The 21,987-nt window shown below is 40.8% G+C and overlaps 2 protein-coding genes across 2 annotated transcripts in view; both read right to left on the bottom strand.

Annotated features, from left to right (window-relative positions):
- LOC124279548 (protein wech-like) overlaps nucleotides 1–18,153 on the bottom strand; it is a 30,270-nt gene extending 12,117 nt beyond the window's left edge. Inside the window, exons 1-2 of the mRNA XM_046715377.1 lie at nucleotides 18,125–18,153; nucleotides 16,053–16,359 (exon numbers count right to left, since the gene is read on the bottom strand). Coding sequence (XP_046571333.1) covers nucleotides 16,053–16,359 — 307 coding nt within the window. The 5' untranslated portion in view covers nucleotides 18,125–18,153. The remainder of the gene's footprint in view (nucleotides 1–16,052; nucleotides 16,360–18,124) is intronic.
- LOC124279586 (E3 ubiquitin-protein ligase TRIM36-like) overlaps nucleotides 1–21,987 on the bottom strand; it is a 64,655-nt gene that overhangs the window by 26,745 nt on the left and 15,923 nt on the right. The gene's annotated exons all lie outside the window — the stretch shown is intronic.

Raw genomic sequence — 21,987 nt, 5'->3', positions numbered from 1 at the left:
TCAGTTTAACAAATTGTACTTTACAGAAAATCACAAGCAATGACTTAAGTCTACCTTTCGGCTGGCTGTGTGTTCGGGTGTGGTTTGCTGCAATCGGTTAAACTCGACCTTTTCCGGAAGTGTTCTCTCCGCTGGGCGCTTATCGGCCTTTGTTGACGTGAAGGAGAAAACACGTCTGTGTATAAGAAAAACCTAAAGGGAGGGAAACAGCCCGAGGGCTTTAGCCCGAAAACAGTATATAATAAAAAAGTATATTATATACTCATGCCAATAATGGTTGTCACCTCCTTCAATTTTTTTAATTGAGGAGGGTGTGGGGGTGAGGTGTGTGGGGTTGGGGTGGGGAGGGGGTGACAACCATTATTGGCATTAGTATATGATTCAAATCTCTTGTTAAAATATGGATGTGATCTGATCTTGGAATCTACAGAATTTACTGAAAACACTTTGTTGAAGGTGTATAAATAACAAATATTTCTGATTACACAATGCTCTTTTTTGGGGTTGAGTCCGATCCGAGATTCGAACCAACACCCTCAGAGTCAGGCACAAAATCGCCAGCACACAGACTACCAGTTGTCCAACTTCCATTTTTGTGGAAGTCGCGCTGGCTGAGCGGGTTAGGCGGCTGACTTTGTGTACTAGAATTTGTACTTTACTAAGAAAGCATAATCCCAGTATAACATATGTAACAAATATTTCTATTGTCTAGGACATCGCAGTGAGGCAGTAAGGGTGTACAAACGGTTATCTGAAGACCAGAAAGCTGCAGTGTCTGACATCTGAATAGTCAAGACCAGCCGAGGCCCACCCGCAAACCACTGTAACCATGGTTACAAAGACCGACCCACAGCCAGAATGTGCTGTTGGAGAGGCTTGTTCACAACCCGAAATCCCATCTACTGACTGGCACAAAACTTTCCATGTCACTCTAAGCTTTAAGCAGTTAATAATTAAATATACAATTTTATCTTTTGAATTTTGTTATTTTATCTTGTCACAGGTATTATAACTGGTAAAACCCGGTTAGGGGTGTTTTTATTAAAAAAGTAACACCTCTAACCGGGTTTTACCACTGATAAAACCTACAAATGGAGATTATTCCAAGGTTTTAAGCTACCTCTTCAATAAAATGGACAAAAATAGGGTTAGGTTTATAATGCAAGCACCCGGTGTTGGTATGCTTACAAGAAATTCAGATAATGTGTCAACATAACCAAAAGAGAACGTTGATGCATTAAATTGGCAAAAAAACTAAATGTCCATTAGAGCAACTTTCAGAAAATCTTTGAAACAACATAAACAATACTGGTTACAATTCTTTCCCTGTCCTACACCTACTCCCTGTGTTTCCCAACGAGCGATTTAATCTTTTACACATACGTATACTGAGTTTGAACACGTATCTAAACAGTAAGTGACCGTTCACATGTATTCATGTTCATCCAACTTCTAAATGCCTTCCAAGAACTGAAATGCATGTGTTGTGTAATTGTTACTTATAACACCCATTGACTTCTCTGACCCGTGAATATCCGGGTTAGAATTGATCCTCAGTAGCCCATGCTTGTCGGCTTGTCGTAGGAGGCGACTAACGGGATCGGTTGGACAGGCTGGCTGACTTGGTTGGCTCATGTCATCGTATCACGGTTGCAAAGATCGATGTTCATAATGCTGATCACTGTCTGGTCCAGGCTCGATTATTTACAGACAGCCGCCATATAGCTGGAACGTAGCTGAGTGCGGCGTTAAACAACAAGCCATAATCAACGAACATTGACCTCTCTGAATACTAATAGAAGAGAAAAACACCTTGTTTATTCAAATTCTAATTTTAAACATTACAGTGGCAAAAAAAGGTATTCAAAATGTTATACTGACATAGACACATTGAGAAGCATATGTTTATCAGGCCGAGGTCAGCTGTTGCTGTAGAGGTGCAGGCGGAGCAGCATTCGGCACGTACACGATGCATCAATGTCTCTCGCTCTCTCGGTTTATGATGTTGATCACTGGACTAACCGGTCCAAACTCGATTATTTACAATATTCCGCCATATAGTTGGAATATCGCTGAGTTGAGCGTTAAACAAGAGACAAACAAACAGGACAGAAATAATAACATCCCCCTGACATTGTGACAATTAAGATCACCCGCATATCAGGCTAATAGATTAATGGTTTTCTCTGCCATTCCAAGATTCATGCAAAAAGTGAAATATTTTCTATGTACAGAATGGGGATGATTTCTTTTATTAGCCTTTTCTTACCGGATGTTTCATGTTGATAATATGTGTTGTGCCCGACATAAATCAATCCACGATGAGCATATTCAGTGTCAAACATTACGTTTGTAAATTCTCCAGTATGTTTTAGTTATTTTGCTTTGCATTTGTTTTGGGAAAAAGTGATGAAATATTCCCCAACTTTAGTGAACAGTTTTCGATGATGCTAGCAAATGATTTGGTACTTCAAATAGAAGTTGAGTTCATGATATCACCTCCCGAGGTATGAAATCTGAACTAGATGTTGCAGCTTTCCTGTTTGCAACTGTCATGTTCCTACACAATGTCAAGCATAAAGTTTAAATGCAACATCCACGATGAAGCTGAAACTCTTGCTATATTTCACAGAAATCAGCATATAGTAATACCTTTTCCATATAAACATACCTTTTATACAGTTAAAATTCAAGCAGCCCCATCGCCCTATTTGGATCATGAATGTAACAGTTTTGTCTCGTCTGGCTCGACGCCAAGGCCCACATTGCTAATCAGGCTGATTAATCAAATGAAATAAAATCAAACTTTATAAAAAAATTATCAATGAAAAGGAATAATTATTACTACCTGCACTCAGTTTGGATTGTCAGCTGGAATATTGCTCTGGGTGCCGGTAAACAAAACGCACAAATACCTTTATTTTGAACAAAGCCCACTTAGGCTATAATGGATCTTCTTTCCTGTGTGTGGTTTTTGTTTTTGTTATTACGACATGCTTCGGCATTTAACTATAAGTGGTATACTTTATCGTGCTTTGTTACACAACCACTATCACCACTGATGTGTTTCACTCAGTAATCATGCAGTCCATCTAATTGCTGGAAGCGACCTATAACAAATTATATTTGTCTGTTCTGGACGATGTAAGCTATATCCTCTGGTTTTGATGAAGATCACGTGTATCAATACTGTCTACTCTGTGAGGAAGAAACTCCGAAAACTGACCAAACGTTTTGTGGCTGGTGTAACCCTCGTCCATCCATCATTAAGCTACGTATATATGTCTCCTGGGTTTTATGCATGCCTTGAACGGAGAGATATGTTTCCTCTTTGTGGTTTCTTCACATTTCAGTTGTCCCCAGGACGTTAATCCTTAAGGTAGCACCATGTTCAGCACACTATTGAGATCAAATAGTCGTTGTGTAGCTCAGGTCATTCCAGGAATCTCCTCAAAAGATGGTGTGTTTCACCTGGTGATCATGTGGTCTATTTCACTCCATGTTGGAAATGACCTCTTTCAATAATATATGACCGCCGCAATACAGACCGCCGCCATATAGCTGGAATATTGCTGACTGCGGGGTTAAATAACAATAAATCAATCACCTATATTTATTCTTGTGTCTGTTTACACTTCAGTTGTGCCCAGGACGTTTATCCTTAAGGTAACACCAGGTTCAGCACACTGTTGAGAGCAAGTAGTCTTTGTGTAGCTCAGGTCATCCGAGGAATCTTCCCAACAGCTATAACCATGTTCCACTGGACTATTGCACTTCATGCTGGAAATGACCTCTTTGAATGTTGCATGTCTGCAATTCACTGACAAAGCGATGACAAACATTTCCAGACTAACCCAATGCACAGTATGTCACGAGCAGTCAATGACAAACGCTTAAACCACAGCTCTGCACTAACTTTCATTCTTTTGTTTTTTATGTCAGACAAAGATGTACTCTTTCACTTCCGTGTCTGTACACAGAAATAAGAAACCGTATTTGTCACCGCATCATCATCATCATCGTCGTCGTCGTCATCATTATCATCATCATCATCATCATCATCATCATCATCATCATCATCATCATGCTCCTCCTCCTCCTCTTCAAACATGGTCAATTCTTCAATAAACTCCCCCGACTCTGTCAGCTGTACCACCTTGTCAGTGCCTCAGTCCATAGTCAAGATATCTCCTGTGCTGGTAGTTGTGACACCACGAGGGTTGCTGAGTGCTTTGTCTCCGGTAGGCGAGTATTTCCACACAACATCCCCCTCTGACGTTAGACATGTCACAGACTTCTTCCCACAGTCAGACACGAGTAGGTTGCCCTTGTTGTTGACACACATGTCGATTGGGCTGGTAAACAGTGAGTCATCATTGTATGTGGTGACTGACCTCAACACGTGTCCAGCCATGTCCAGGATATCAACACAGCCGCAACCACCTGCTGCCAGACAGGAAGGATTCAGAACAGCCAGATAGCGGAGTCTGGGACAGCAACCATCACCTGCTTCTCATTCAACTGTGTAATCCCGTTTGGAGAATTATCCAGGGGAAGCTTACTATGGCATGAATGATTCTTTCTTGTGAAGAAAGATTTCACACACTTGTTATTATAGTCCGTAACAACACATGCCTGTACACCATCTTCAACCAGAACTGTCACGTCTTGTAGGTAAGGCTCCTCCTCATCACCCGCCACCCTCCCATCTATCCTGTCAACCAGCACTGGAGATGGCAGACATGTACCCTGATCCGCGTATGTGACGTCGATGTCCCCAACTGTAGGTTATCCAGGACCTTCATTGAAGGATCTAGGAATACTCTTGGATCCCAGTTTGTCGATGGAAGTACAAGTAAGCTCTCATTCTCAACAGACTAGATTGCTGTAACGGCTTCTATATTGGTCTCCCTGACACTCTACTTGACAGACTACAAAACGTTCAAAAAACAGCCGCCCGCATCGTCAGCCGTACTTCTAAACACAGCCACATATTCCAAGTTCTAAAGCAGCTCCACTGGTTACCCGTGAGAACAAGGATTCAAGACACTGTGCCTCACAAACAAGTCCCTTCATGGCCAGACTCCACCGCACATTGCAGATCTCATCAACCCCTACAGTCCAGATCGCGAACTTATCTCACAACAGCAAAACCTTCTCACTGTGTCTAATTACAAACTTAAAACCTACAGGTCTTTCTCCCACACTGCCCCTGTCTTGTGGAACTCTCTCCCCCTTGACCTGAAACACTCTGAATCGCTGGACTCTTTTAAATCAAATATCAAAACTTACCCCTTTGCTCAATAATATCATCAATATCTTTTCTTAATTTTTATGTATTAAGCATCTATTCCTTTATAACTTGTCTTAATTCTGAATATAATAATGTTTGTATTTAATATAGCGCCAAGAGCATTTTTATGAGCGTGGATGTGCGCGCATTACAAATATGTGTAGATACAGTGGCCTGGATAACATGCACTCCAAGTGGCTTAGGTGTGAATATATGCATGCACACAAATGGGAGTACACATTCAACCTTGAGTTTAAACTTGGTTGGAATGATTGCCCAGGAGGCAGACATACAACAATTCTGCTCGCAGATATTCAGAGAATCTCACCCAAGTGTTTACTGATATCAATTATATCAACACGAGTTGATAGAGGTACAAGTATCAGAGGCTTGCCGAGCATATTTTTAGTTTTATCAACGAGTGTTGATATATTTGATATCAGTAGACACGAGGGTGAGATTCTATTTATCATCAAATAACTCTTTCAATGTATATCTCTCAAACCTGTTCTACCATGAGACTTGCAGTGCAGCGATGTCATAGCATTGTGACGTCATCAAGTTCATGACGTCATAACATTGGCAGGGCATTGTACAAAATCTACTGTCAAAACGATATCTCCAAGATGGGGATGTGGGGTGACATTGTTTACATTTTGTCTATGAGAAATATATGGCGTGTCGCCCAGTAGTGAAGGTCGCCATTGGTCGCCATTGTCGGTATCAGTGTCGAAGCGCGGCGCAGCAGACTAGTGAACCAAGCTTTTCGTAACAAAGGTACCTCGTCAATTACCTCTGTGTGGCTCCAACATGGCGGCAGAACAAACACATACATACATGATGCATGTGGTATATATTCATGTGTGGACCTGACATTCCAGTGATTCCGTAATGTTGTGTTCAAACATTGTTTGCTAATTATCAGGAGAGTTCGTTGTTGTGTGAAAATAGACAACGTGTGGAAAATATCGTGTTTAAATCAAGACAAACACGTCGAGACTCGAGGTATATACTAGCGGTCTGTTAAACGACACGTAACGCCAGCCCAGTGTACACGGGTAGTATACAGTATCTGCTCGTTCCCTGGCAACAAGTTGTTAGGTACAGATTGACTCATAGTTAAAGAGGAACGGTTCAGTAGATATCTTCGCCGAAATTCGACTGAGGACTGGCTATTACTCACATTATTCAAATATGTGAACCATTTTTATGAAAATTCGGTTTTATTTTGTGTCTTTTGAGTCAGTGTCGGGACTATGTGACATAACACCACCAGGAGGGTATAATGTTATTGCTAAAGCCGGTAACTTCCATGTAAGATTTGTCATTTTGATATCACGACGCTTAGATACTTCTAACATCACGTATAATGTTTTACAAAGTTTCAGTTGACAGTATATACGTTTAAAGAAGCATCAAAAGGTATCTAAAAACCTACCTTTCCGGCAGGTGTGTCCTGGTGTGATTTGCAGCAATGGTTTGAGTCGCCTTCTTTGGTAACCGTTCACTCGGCTGCACTCGGCTGCACTCACCCGTTCCCAAATCGTCGCCATTCGGCATTGTCCGTTAAAACACGCCCCCCGTTAAAACATGCCCCGGCACTAACAGCTCACTGTTTGCAGGGATACAAAGTAAAGTTGGGGACTATGTTCACAAAATAGAAATTTGACGTCAGGAGTTTAAAAATAGGATATAGTATGCTTAAATGTCACCAAATCACCATGTCCACTCAGAATATTTTGTCATTCGTCAACCCCTCGCCCCTTTCCGTAAACCCAAAGAACAGTCTTGTACCGGAATAACACGAGTTGGTCACGAATGAATATTTTGTGTTTCTCATCTTGGGGAAAGCCTAACTGCCACACTGTGACAAAACTGTAAACTCTCCACGGGGGTTTAAAGAGCTTTCTACTTAATAATATTAAACTCCTCCGCCAGTCTTCATGCTAGTTTCCAAGGGAGCGGTCGTTCTGAAGGAAACAATGAAAGCTCAAAATATAATACAACTGCAGGAAATATTAAAAAAGATGGGTTCATAAACTGACTCGCTGAAGTCGGGAGTTTGAAGCATAGATATTTTTTCAGGTGTTAAGTGGCAGTGTTAGTGATTGTGATACAAGGTTCTAAGTGCAATACATTACACAAGTGGATAGTCAGTGAGGGGCAGTGGTGTGCTATATTTATACATGTACAAACATCTGGAAGCTACTCGAGGATACTACAATCCAAAGGTTATGATAACACGATGCCATTTAGAAAGTGGTCAAATGTAACATATGTTATATTTGGGATTACACTTTCTTAGTAAAGTACTGATTCTAGTACTTTTGTTGGGTTTAGTCCCATCCGGGATTCGAACGCTCACCTTCAGAGTCCCGGTGGATGAGCGGGTTAGGCGGCTGACTTTGAGTGCCGGCGATTAGGTGCCTGACTCTGAGGGTGTGGGTTCGAATCCCGGATGGGAGTCAACCCAAAAAAAGTACTAGAAGATGTACTCTACTAAGAAAGTGTAATCCCAAATATAAAATATGTTAAGCCCCATAGGTTATTGGAGAATCCACTGGTGTCTTCGTCTTCGGTATATGAGGGGAGCTAACTCTTGCCTCTCGTCTCATATGACATTTCACAGCTGTACGAAGGCAAGCATTGTCTGTGATGATCATTGTACCCTGGAAACTCTGTATTTCTTGCAAGTAGGAATATTGTTGAACATAGATTCTATTATTACTGAGTTTGAAGCTCTACTACTACTGCGCTACCCTTATAATGATTTGTGATCTTAGTTAATTTGAGAATAATTTCATTGTGAACATTTCAGTTACTACATTCCTTATGGCTGAACTGGTCACGTATGATTCCATTAATTTCCCAATGAATATGAAAAAAGCAATGCCCACCAAAACGGACTACTTTTACTGCTACAGATTGTTAGAGAATCTCATCTACAATCGAGGCAAGTCCCCTTTTGTTTGACCCATGAAGATCCGGGTTAAAATTGATTTTCAGCAACCCATGCTTGTCGTAAGAGGCGGTTGAGTGGTCAAACTCGCTTACTTGGTTGACAAATGTCATTCTTATTGCGAAGATCGACGCTCATGCTGTTGATCACTGGATTGTCTGGTCCAGGCTCGATTATTTACAGACCGCCGCCATATAGCTGAAATATTGCTGAGTGCAGCTTTAAACAACAAACCAACCGTTTCCTTTTACCTGTGTCAATCGTCTACAGGACATTTAAGCGATGTTCATTTATATGCAGGATCACTCACTTATCTTTCGATACAGAAGCCTGAAAGGAATGCATCAACATTCCTGCAGGAACTGAAGGCTCGCTGTCTTGGCGTTTAATTGGAGTTACACAAAGGATATGTGTTAGGGTTCTATTATCAAGTAGTATTTTTTAAAATGTGTCCGCTCGTTCTCAGGAAACCAATGCTTGAATTTGGTAGTTACTGACCATCTCATGTAAAATAGAAACCTTCTGCCTGACATGTTTGCTCGTTCGTTCCAGTCTGACGTTTGTAGTTCTGCTAGCCTCCTACTGTGATCGATGGGTCCTGTCGGCCTATGCTACTCTCCGCTGATCGGCCACTGACGTTATGTGCATAAATTAACAACAATAACCTTACACACGTTACGCCACAGTATGAATTCATTCACGTATTTTCTGTCAGCTTTTTTATATAGGGCTTTTTTATGAAAGTGTTGTAGATATCTTTTTTTGGAACAATTTAATCAGAAGGATAGACTGAGTACCTTTTTTCTCGGTTCACTGAGGTATGAATAAAGAAAATGTGCAAACTGTATGAATTCGCTGCTCTATACGGATGCATACATTCTGCACAATGGTTTTTCGATTCATACCTCAGTGATTTGAAAACTAGGTCAACCCTTAACTGCAATAATTAATTAAAGCATATTTCTTTAGTTTATTTCGTCGGTTTCACATGTAATTCTTTATGGGCTGTTTTTCGGTTGGATGAAAATATTTCAGCAAAGTATGAGCATTATTATTGTGATGTAATATTCATAGAAACGTAAAGGTGTGATGCAATTGTCTCTTTCTCTCTCTGCTTCACAGTACATTTCCTATATATAGTTGCAGGTCAAGTCATTCTTGATTGAATCAGAGGACTCACTTAAAATCTCACCAGAGAACAAATAAACAGGATATCATACTGAAGAAACGTCCATGCTCTGTATACAACAACTTACTCCCCTCTTACCTGCTGTTGGATCCAATGTCATACATATGTCCATCCTCTGTATACAACAACTTACTCCCCACTTACGTACTGCTGGATGCAATGTCATACATATGTCCATGCTCTGTATACAACAACTTACTCCCCTCTTACGTGCTGCTGGATCCAATGTCATACATATGTCCATGCTCTGTATACAACAACTTACTCCCCCACTTACGTGCTGTTGGATCCAATGTCATACATATGTCCATGCTCTGTATACAACAACTTACTCCCCACTTACGTACTGCTGGATGCAATGTCATACATATGTCCATGCTCTGTATACAACAACTTACTCCCCTCTTACGTGCTGCTGGATGCAATGCCATACATATGTCCATGCTCTGTATACAACAACTTACTCCCCTCTTACCTGCTGCTGGATCCAATGTCATACATGTGTCCATGCTCTGTATACAACAACTTACTCCCCTCTTACGTGCTGTTGGATCCAATGTCATACATGTGTCCATGCTATGTATACAACAACTTACTCCCCTCTTACGTACTGCTGGATCCAATGTCATACATATGTCCATTCTCTGTATACAACAACTTACTCCCCTCTTACCTGCTGCTGGATCCAATGTCATACATATGTCCATGCTCTGTATACAACAACTTACTCCCCTCTTACGTGCTGCTGGATGCAATGTCATACATATGTCCATGCTCTGTATACAACAACTTACTCCCCTCTTACGTGCTGCTGGATCCAATGTCATACATATGTTCATGCTCTGTATACAACAAATTACTCCCCTCTTACGTGCTGCTGGATCCAATGTCATACATATGTCCATGCTCTGTATACAACAACGTACTCCCCTCTTACGTACTGCTGGATCTAATGTCATATATATGTACATTCTCTGTATACAACAACTTACTCCCCTCTTACCCGCTGCTGGATCCAATGTCATACATATGTCCATGCTATGTATACAACAACTTACTCCCCTCTTACGTACTGCTGGATCCAATGTCATACATATGTCCATTCTCTGTATACAACAACTTACTCCCCTCTTACCTGCTGCTGGATCCAATGTCATACATATGTCCATGCTCTGTATACAACAACTTACTCCCCTCTTACGTACTGCTGGATGCAATGTCATACATATGTCCATGCTCTGTATACAACAACTTACTCCCCTCTTACCTGCTGCTGGATCCAATGTCATACATATGTCCATGCTCTGTATACAACAACGTACTCCCCTCTTACGTGCTGCTGGATGCAATGTCATACATGTGTCCATGCTCTGTATACAACAACTTACTCCCCTCTTACCTGCTGCTGGATCCAATGTCATACATGTGTCCATGCTCTGTATACAACAACTTACTCCCCTCTTACGTACTGTTGGATCCAATGTCATACATATGTCCATGCTCTGTATACAACAACTTACTCCCCTCTTACGTGCTGTTGGATCCAATGTCATACATATGTCCATGCTCTGTATACAACAACTTACTCCCCTCTTACGTACTGCTGGATCCAATGTCATACATATGTCCATGCTCTGTATACAACAACTTACTCCCCTCTTACCTGCTGCTGGATCCAATGTCATACATATGTCCATGCTCTGTATACAACAACTTACTCCCCTCTTACGTGCTGCTGGATGCAATGTCATACATATGTCCATGCTCTGTATACAACAACTTACTCCCCTCTTACGTACTGCTGGATCCAATGTCATACATATGTCCATGCTCTGTATACAACAACTTACTCCCCTCTTACGTGCTGCTGGATCCAATGTCATACATTTGTCCATGCTCTGTATACAACAACTTACTCCCCTCTTACGTACTGCTGGATCCAATGTCATACATATGTCCATGCTCTGTATACAACAACTTACTCCCCTGTCACGTGCTGCTGGATCCAATGTCATACATATGTCCATGCTCTGTATACAACAACTTACTCCCCTCTTACGTGCTGCTGGATCCAATGTCATACATATGTCCATGCTGTTAGCGTTTCATGAGCAGAGATGTTAGAATGCCTACTGGGGTATTCTGTCAAGACATGCCTGGGCTGGTTTACTACAGGTGATACAAAATAAAGATCATGCTGTCCTTCTGTCATCATTTCGTCTATTTAATTGACATATAAGTGAACTTGGTGTGTCTGTATAGCACAGAGTAAACGATACCCACAGGCAGTCTTGTGTTGATAGTGAATGCATAGCTTACTCTCTGAAACAATAGAACTGTATAGACGTACAAAAACTTAGTATAAACTGAAATGAAGCTCCAAAGAACATGAGGACAATTTACACTTGGTTCATTTTGGGCATTTGCATGACAAGGTGCTAGGGGAAGGGGGAATGTTGCGGTTCAAGAACTGGAAGACTCGGAAGATTGGCCAATACTTTTGTGGCTGGTGTGGTCGTAGTCAAGTAGTTGTTGTGCAGATCAGGCCATTCCAGGTATCTCTCCAACAACCGTATCCACTGGTCTGATTATCCTGTGGGTCGTATGGACTTTGTCATTTCAGGCTGCAAATGGCCTATTTGAAATTTCCAGGCTTGCAATTTACGGACTAAGTGATGCCCGTAGGTTTGGGCAAAACCCTTTATTGACGCTTAGTGTTCTATGATTTTCTCCAGACATTAACCTCATATACAGTTTGTCACGTTCAGCCAATGCCGAATACTTAACCCACAGCTACATACAAAGCGTTCATTAGGGTAATCACATATCTTATGAAAATGGAATTCAATGCGTCCTTAAAAATATACTTGACGTCTTTCATAAACAGAGTATGTCCCATTTCACTAACACCAAAAGAAACATACTTTGAACAAACTGACACTTTATGTGTTTTCAATGTAATTACCTACAACTTTTTTCACCAAAAGTATTACCGTCAAACAATATCTGTCGCTGGCCAAAATATACGTACAATCTAGACTGACAGTATCTCAGACTGGTATCCCAGATTTGCGATCTCGTCCCAGCAATTACATCTATAAAAGGTGGGGCCAAATGTTACCAAATGTCCTTGTCCTCCGCTCTAGTATAGTCTACTCACAGTATGTTGTGTGTCTCTCGTCATCATGCCCATCTAACTGTATCACTATAGCACAGCTGTTCAAAGCGGCATTACACCTCATTCCATTGACTTACAACTCGCGATCGTTCATTCACCGCTACAAAGAGAAACGAAGCAAAACAGAACCAAAACTGAAATATACATGTGCAATATAATGGTCTGATGTATAGGAAATGTGAAAATGGGTGCACAAAATAGAAACGTGACGTCAAGTATTTCAAATGTTAGCATTGCTCTACGAAATAATATAATTTAATACCTGAAATCTCACTAAATGTCCTTGTCCAACCATATTACCACATGAATTTCTCATCTTCAGGGTCATCTAAGGGATAGAAATAAAAACTGCGCACATTCATTTTACTTCCTAACAAGCAATAAAATCTGAAAAGAGAACAATTTGGCTTTGGGTGACATTTCAATATAGTGTCTCCTGTGTATAATATGTGAAAACAGAGATACAGTATACCCTTGACCTCAAGACTTCAATTTGTATACTTCCTTTCAAAAGTTTAGACTCACTTAAGACAGTCTAAACTTTTGATGGGAAATATATTACACTAGTGAGTCTAAACTTTTAGAAAGGAATTATATATGGTTTTAGGAAACATCGCTCAATACTAGAAATATCATCCTTACAAATATACTTGACGTCTTTCATAAACAGAGTATGTCCCATTTCACTAACACCGAAAGAAACATACTTTGAACAAGCTGACACCTTATGTGTTTCCTATTTAATGACCTACAACTTTTATTTTCCAAAAGTATCACCGTCAAAAGAATAACTATCGCTAGCTGAAATATACGTCCAATCTCAGACTTGTGACCTCGTCCCAGCTGTTACATCTGGTAGATACATGCATCTTTATATGGTAGGGCCAAATGGCACCAAATTCCCTTGTCGTCTTTAGTATAGTCTACTCACAGTATTTTGTGTCTCTCGTCATCATGCCCATCTAACTGTATCACTATAGTACAGCTGTTCACTACTACAAAGAGAAACGAAGCAAAACAGAACCAAAACTGAAATATACATGTGCAATATAATGGTCTGATGTATAGGAAATGTGAAAATGGGTGCACAAAATAGAAACGAGACGTAAAGTATTTCAAATGTTAGTATTACTGTACGAAATAATATAATTTAATACCTGAAATTTCTCTAAATTTCCTTGTCCAACCATATTATCACATGAATTTCTCATCTTCAGGGTCATCTAACATCTAACGTACAAAAATAAAAATTGCGCACATTCATTTTACTTCCTAACAAGCAATAAAACAATTTGGCTAGTGTCTCCTGTGTATAATATGTGAAAACAGAGATACAGTATACTCTTGACCTCAAGACTTCAGTTTGTATACTTCCTTTCAAAAGTTCAGACTCACTTAAAACCGTCTAAACTTTTGATGGGAAGTATATTACACTAGAGATTCTAACGTTTTTTGAAAGGAATTATATATGGTTTTAGGAAACATCGCTCAATACTAGAAATCGATCGATTTGAATATTGCATGTCTGCAATTCACTGACAAAGCTATGCCCATACGTTTTGGTGAAGACACAAGCCATTCCAGACGAACACCATGCACAGAATGTCATAAACCACAGCTCTGCACTGACTTTCATTCTTTTTTTATGTCAGACAAACACGTACTCTTTCACTTCCGTGCCTGTGCATAGAAATAAGAAACCGTATTTATCACAAAATATGTCACACATGCCCGTCTCACCGCCATCTTCTAACGTGGGCAGTTCCCTGACAAACTCTCCCCACTCTGTAAGCTGTATCACCTTGTCAGTGTCCCTGTCTACAAACAGGATGTCTCCTGTGCTGGTAGTTGTGATACCATGAGGGCTGCTGAGTGCCTTGTCTCCGGCAGGGGCGTATCTCCATAAAACATCCCCCTCTGACGTCAGACATGTCACAGTCGCGTTCCTCCAGTCAGACACGAGTAGGTTGCCCTTGTTGTTGACATACATGTAGTCGGGGTCGGTAAACAGTGAGTCGCCATTGTATGTAGTGATTGACCTCAACACGTGTCCAGCCATGTCCAGGATATCCACACAGTCCCAAGTACCTGCTGCAAGACAGGAAGGGTTCAGAACAGCCAGACTGAAGTATTGGGTACGTGTTGTGATGTTTGACAACAGCACAAGGTCAGGGGGTCACTTCTACTGTTACAATCTGACGGGATAAAGGGACAGCAACCATCACCTGCTTCTCATTCAACTGTGTTATCCCATATGGAGTGTTATCCAGGGGAAGTTTACTATGGCATGAAAGATTGTTTCTTGTGAAGAAAGATTTCACACACATGTTATTATAGTCCGTAACAACACGTGTCTGTACACCATCTACAACCAGGACTATCATATCATATAGTTTAGGCTTCTCATCATCCACCACCCCATCTCTCGTGTCAACCAGCACAGGAGTTGACAGACATCTGTCCTGGTATGTGACGTCGATGGCCCCAAAGTGCACGCTATCTAGGACCTTCATGACTTTTACAGTGTCTGGTGTAAACCCGATGTGATCTATTCTCTGGATGTCTGCTGCCTCTGTATCCCTGACATCCTCAATCTTTACAGCTCCAGACCCCCAGACCTGATACGCTTCATACAGGTCCATCTCACAGTCCAATACCAAGGCATGGTCAATGAACTCACAATGTTGTCTGTACATCTGCATCTCGATCGCTTCCAGCTTCACATCAGCTCGGGGTTGGTCGGCGTATGTCTGTGATATGTTATTCAGTTCATCCAAGAGTTGCGTTTCTTTCTGTTTAATCTTGTTAATGGCTGTCTGGCAGATCAATCTAATATTTTGAACAGCTGACTCTGTGATTCTAGAATTACTTTGGAGCTTCTCGTTTCGTATGTCTACTTTCTTCGACCTCACTTTCAGTCTCTTCTCCATGCCAAGTCTCTTCTCCATCAGTGCTGCCTTCATCCCTGGCTTCATAGACTCAATGGTGACGACAGTCTTACAAGCTCTGTAGTAGATGATACAACATGTCTGACAGGCAGCCTTCCCACAGTCTTGACAGTGGAACTCAACATGGTTACTCTTGTGTTCCGTACACTTGATCCTCCGTTTGACCTTTGACCTAGATGACAGATCACACAGGTCATGGTTTAGTGAATTGGGTGTCACCTGGTGTATCTTCACACATTTGTCACAGAGGACCACTTTACACTCACGACACCACAAGGCCCCTGGAGTTGTCTCCCCTAGTTGCTGACAGATCGTACAACAGGTGCTCGAGGTCTCTGTAAACACAAGTTAACGTACTTACTTTCATCACAACTTGAAAAGGCTACTAAAGAAAGCAGGGTATTGTTAACACACACAGATGTCAATATTAAGTCTACCACTGGTTTTAAATACATACACACACACGTATCATATTTCCAGTTTACCTTGCACATCTTCCTCGGACCTATAGGTGTCAATCAGCCCCTTTATCACAATGCTGGCTTTGATCTGCCCCGCCCACTCCTCCACCGGCCTGCCGGGGTGGGTGACCTTGGTGTGTTGTCGACAGCAGGGACAGAGGATGGTCTTGGACTGTACAGCATCAGGTCTGATTTGGATGTATGAGGTGACACATTTCCTGCAGAATGTGTGATCACACCTCAGTGTACACGGGTCTGTGTACATCTCCAAGCAGATGGAGCACGTCAGGAAATTATCCTTTACTTTCTTCTCTAGCCCGGCGGTCACCATCTGTAAGATACACATGTAGTTTGTGCCTGTTTAGTTTAATACAAATAGACTACGCTTTACTCACTACAGATTCCATAAGCAGCAATGAATGATCTGTATACTAACACACGCACGGACACTGTATAAATATAAACGGATGTCACATCATTTAAATATCTATCTCTCTATCTATCTATCTATCTAACTGTATATACATACACTACACACACATACACACACACACACACACATATATATATATATATATATATATATATATATATATATATATATATAGAGAGAGAGAGAGAGAGAGTGAGAGAGTGTGAGTGTGTGTGTGACTGTGTGTGTGTGTGACTGTGTATACAGTTAGATAGATAGAGAGATAGACAGTGTGTGATATGCAAACTGCATGTGAGCCTCTGTACCCGAACAGTCAGACTGGGTACACTGACACCTTTTTTACCTTACCATAGTTACTATATTATTTACCATGCGAGTCCGTAGTAATCTTGGGAGCATATTTGCGCAAATGGTGCCAATCTCAACTGCTTGTCGTCCAGGATAATCCTGCCACACAGTATCAGGAACAGGTTTTCACCCACGTTCTTCTGCCATATATGAAGCTACATGATCCTGGACTGACATGTTACTATGACAACGTCGAGCCCCACCCTGTTGTTACTAACGCTGGTGTTGACGTCATGGACTGGCCTTCCATTTCCCAATTGACACAGTGTTTTCTCTGACTGTCTATATTGAACGGTATATTAACAGGGTAGTTCGGCTAAAACCTACATTCCTGCCTGATATATGCACTTCAGTTGTGGAAAACACAACCCACATATCTGCTCCGCCACGACTTGGATCATGTACAATGTACATATACATGTATATAATCTAATTACTCACCTTTAACCTCGAACCCTTTTCAAAGGCAAACAATGAATCGACACATGGTCGGTCTACGCCCCTTAGCCACCAGAAGTAAGGTATCACACAAAACACAGTAGGAGGAACGATTGAATGGACACCCTCACCGAAATTATACCTGAACACTGACTATTACACAAACCAATGAGCAGGTCAATGTCAGATCTTATTTACGTCATCATAGTTACCATATTATTGACCATGCATGTACTTAATAATCTTGGGAGTATATTCGTGCCAATGGTCGATCTCAGCCGATTGTCATCCAGGATAATGTTACTGCTATACAGTATCGGGACCAGGTTAACAGGGACTCTCGACCCAAACCTACGTTCCTGCCAGATACATGCACTACAGGCGTGGAGAACACAACCGACATACCTGCACCGCCACCACTATACTCATGGTGTCTATTCACTCACCCTTAACCTCAACCCTTTTCAGAGACAAACACTTACACTACACATGATCGGCAAACCCCTCAGCCAACAGTAGTAAGGTATCGCTAAAACACGGTAGGGAGGAACGATTGAACAGATACATCTATTGCAAGTACACCTGAACACTATTAATCAAGTCCATGAATCAGTCAATGACAATACCTTTGTATAATTGGATTTACCCACTTAGCTCCAGTACTAGGTGTTACAACACCATCGAGAGGATATGGTATAAAGTGATAACGAAAGTAGACAACTTACCCTCACAATTATCACTGATTTCAAGACGTATTGACACTCGTATATTTCTATCAGATAATGAACAACATTTGACAAAAAACAATAAATGGTATCAGTTATCAGTTCAACAATATGTACTTTACAGAAAATCACAAGCAATGACTTAAGCCTACCTTTCCGGTGTGGTTTTGGGTGTGGTTTGCTGCAAACGGTTAAACTCGACCTTTTCCGTAAGTGTTCTCCGGCTGGGCGCTTATCGGCCTTTGTTGACGTGAAGGAGAAAACACGTCTGTGTATAACGAAAAACCTGGGAAAACAGGAGCCCGAAAACAATATAATAAAAAGTATATTATATACTCATCTAATGTGTTGTCATAATTGGAGGGGGAGGAGGTGGGGGTTTGGGTGACAACCATTATTGGCATGAGTATATGATTCAAATCTCTTGTTAAAACGGAAATATGGATGTGATCTGATCTTGGAATCTACAGAATTTACTGAAAACACTTTGTTGAAGGTGTATAAATAACAAATATTTATGATTACACAATGCTTTTTGGGGGTTGAGGGTCCGATCCGAGATTCGAACCAACACCCTCAGAGTCAGGCACCAAATCGCTAGCACACAGACTACCAGTTGTCCAACTTCCATTTTTGTGGAAGTCGCGCTGGCTGAGCGGGTTAGGCGGCTGACTTTGTGTGCTGGCGATTTGGTGCCTGATTCTGAGGGTGTGGGTTCGAATCCCGGATGGGACTCAACCCCCCAAAAGTACTAGAATTTGTACTTTACTAAGAAAGCGTAATCCCAAATATAACATATGTAACAAATATTTCTATTGTCTAGGACATCGCAGTGAGGCAGTAAGGGTGTACAAACGGTTATCTGACGACCAGAAAGCTGCAGTGACTGACATCTGAAAAGTCAAGACCAGCCGAGGCCCACCCGCAAACCACTGTAACCATGGTTACAAAGACCGACCCACAGCCAGAATGTGCTGTTGGAGAGGCTTGTTCACAACCCGAAATCCCATCTACTGACTGGCACAAAACTTTCCATGTCACTCTAAGCTTTAAGCAGTTAATAATTAAATAAAGAATTTTATCTTTTGAATTTTGTTATTTTATCTTGTCACAGGTATTATCACTGGTAAAACCCGGTTAGGGGGTTTTTATTCTAAAAGTAACACCTCTAACCGGGTTTTACCACTGATAAAACCTCCAAATGGAGATTATTCCAAGCTTTTAAGCTACCTCTTCAATAAAATGGACAAAAATAGGTTTAGGTTTATAATGTCTGTAAAACAAGCACCCGGTGTTGGTATGCTTACAAAAATTCAGATAATGTGTCAACATAACCAAAAGAGAACGTTGATGCATTAAAGTGGCAAAAAAACTAAAGGTCCATTAAAGGAACTTTCAGAAATTGGTTACAATTCTTTCCCTGTCCTACACCTACTCCCTGTGTTTCCCAACTGAGCGATTTAATCTTTTACACATACGTATACTGAGTTTGAACACGTATCTAAACAGTTAGTGACCGTTCACATGTATTCATGTTCATCCAACTTCTAAATGCCTTCCAAGAACTGAAATGCATGTGTTGTGTAATTGTTACTTATAACACACCTTGACTTCTCCCACCAGTGAAGGTCCGGGTTAGAATTGATCCTCAGTAGCCCATGCTTGGCGGCTTGTCGTAGGAGGCGACTAACGGGATCGGTTGGACAGGCTGGCTGACTTGGTTGACTCATGTCATCGTATCACAGTTGCAAAGATCGATGTTCATAATGCTGATCACTGTCTGGTCCGGGCTCGATTATTTACAGATAGCCGCCATATAGCTGGAACGTAGCTGAGTGCGGCGTTAAACAACAAACCATAATCAGCCAACATTGACCTCCCTGAACACTAATTCAAATAGAAGAGAAAAAACACCTTGTTTATTCAAATTCTAATTTTAAAAATTACAGTGACAAAAAAAAGTTATTCAGACTGTTATACTGACACAGACACATTGAGAAGCATATGTTTATCAGGCCGAGGTCAGCTGTTGCTGGCGAGGTGCAGGCGGAGCAGCATTCGGCACATACACGATGTATCAATGTCTCTCGCTCTCTCGGTTCATGATGTTGATCACTGGACTAACCGGTCCAGACTCGATTAGTTACAATATTCCGCCATATGGTTGGAATATCGCTGAGTTGAGCGTTAAACAAGAGACAAACAAACAGGACAGAAATAATTACATCCCCCTGACATTGTGACAATTAAGATCACCCGCATATCAGGCTAATAGATGAATGGTTTTCTCTGCCATTCCAAGATTCATGCAAAAAGTGAAATATTTTCTATGTACAGAATGGGGATGATTTCTTTTATTAGCCTTTTCTTACCGGATGTTTCATGTTGATAATATGTGTTGTGTCCGACATAAATCAATCCACGATGAGCATATTCAGTGTCAAACATTACGTTTGTAAATTCTCCAGTATGTTTTAGTTATACTGCTTTGCATTTGTTTTGGGAAAAAGTGATGAAATATTCCCCAACTTTAGTGAACAGTTTTGTTGATGCTAGCAAATGATTTGGTACTTCAAATAGAAGTTGAGTTCATGATATCACCTCCCGAGGTGTGCAATCTAAACTAGATGTTGCAGCTTTCCTGTTTGCAACTGTTATGTTCCTACACAATGTCAAGCATAAAGTTTAAATGCAACATGCACGATGAAGCTGAAACTCTTGCTACGTTTCACAGAAATCAGCATATAGTAATACCTTTTCCATATAAACATACCTTTTACACAGTTAAAGTTGTAATGCACGTGCATCACGATCACAGCCCGTGATTGAATAATGACAATTCAAGCAGATCCATCGCCCTATTTGGATCATGAATGTAACCGTTTTGTCTATAGTCCGGCTCGGCGTCAAGGACCACATTGCTAATCAGGCTGAAATGCGACCTAACCTTAGTCAGAAACTATCATCGAACACGAACAAATATCATGCACTACTTGAGCTTAGCTTGGATTGTCAGCTTTAATATTTCACTGGGTGCAGTTAAACAAAAAGCACAAATACCTTCATGTGAACAAGACCCTATTAGGCTATCATGGATATTTTCTCTTTTTTTTTCGCTCATATTTCAGAATTATTACTAGACAGTTTATGTCATGCTCAAGAAACAAAATGCTTCTATATTTTGACAAAGGCTCGACGTATTGCCTTGATAAATCAGATAATATATAGAGGGCACAGACACTCATCTGATATGCTCCGGTAATGAAGCCAAACTTTCGTTAAAGTCTCACACAAATCTCATGGTTCCTGCAGCTCTTTAATGCAGAATATACCGCACGCTCCTTAGGCGATTCCCAACTTGTTTGAATCAGTTAAGTGAAATTGACAAGAGACATGTGAATGAATATAGAGAAAGAAAGACAAGAAAATGTTGCCTCATTTTAACGCCGGGTCAAATGAACTGGCAAACACTCAAGTGTAATTTTAATAATTTTTCCGCGAAAGTGGCAAGGGTTTTGTTTAAAATTTTCCGGAATGTTCATGCATGTGGTTGTTAGGGAAACTGTATCTTTCCTATTATTGTAATCATATATCTTATGAAAATGGAATTCCATGGGTCCTTACAAATATGATTGACGTCTTTCATAAACAGACTATGTCCCATTTCACTAACAGCAAAAGAAACATACTTTGAACAAACTGACATTTTATGTGATTTCAATTTTATGACCTACAACTTTTTTCACCAAAAGTATCACTGTCAAACAATATCTGTCGCTGGCCAAAATATACCCAATCTAGACTGACAGTATCTCAGACTGGTATCCCAGATTTGCGATCTCGTCCCAGCAATTACATCTATAAAAGGTAGGGCCAAATGTTACCAAATTTCCTTGTCCTCCTCTCTAGTATAGTCTACTCACAGTATTTTGTGTGTCTCTCGTCATCATGCCCATCTAACTAAATATACATATGCAATATAATGGTCTGATGTATAGGAAATGTGAAAATGGGT

This window comes from Haliotis rubra, unplaced genomic scaffold, assembly GCF_003918875.1.
Source record: "Haliotis rubra isolate DU_JTF1 unplaced genomic scaffold, ASM391887v1 Scf252, whole genome shotgun sequence".
In the NCBI taxonomy this organism is placed as follows: Eukaryota; Metazoa; Mollusca; class Gastropoda; order Lepetellida; family Haliotidae; genus Haliotis; species Haliotis rubra.
Note: the sequence above shows the minus strand (reverse complement) of the source record. Positions and strands in the feature narration are given on the sequence as shown.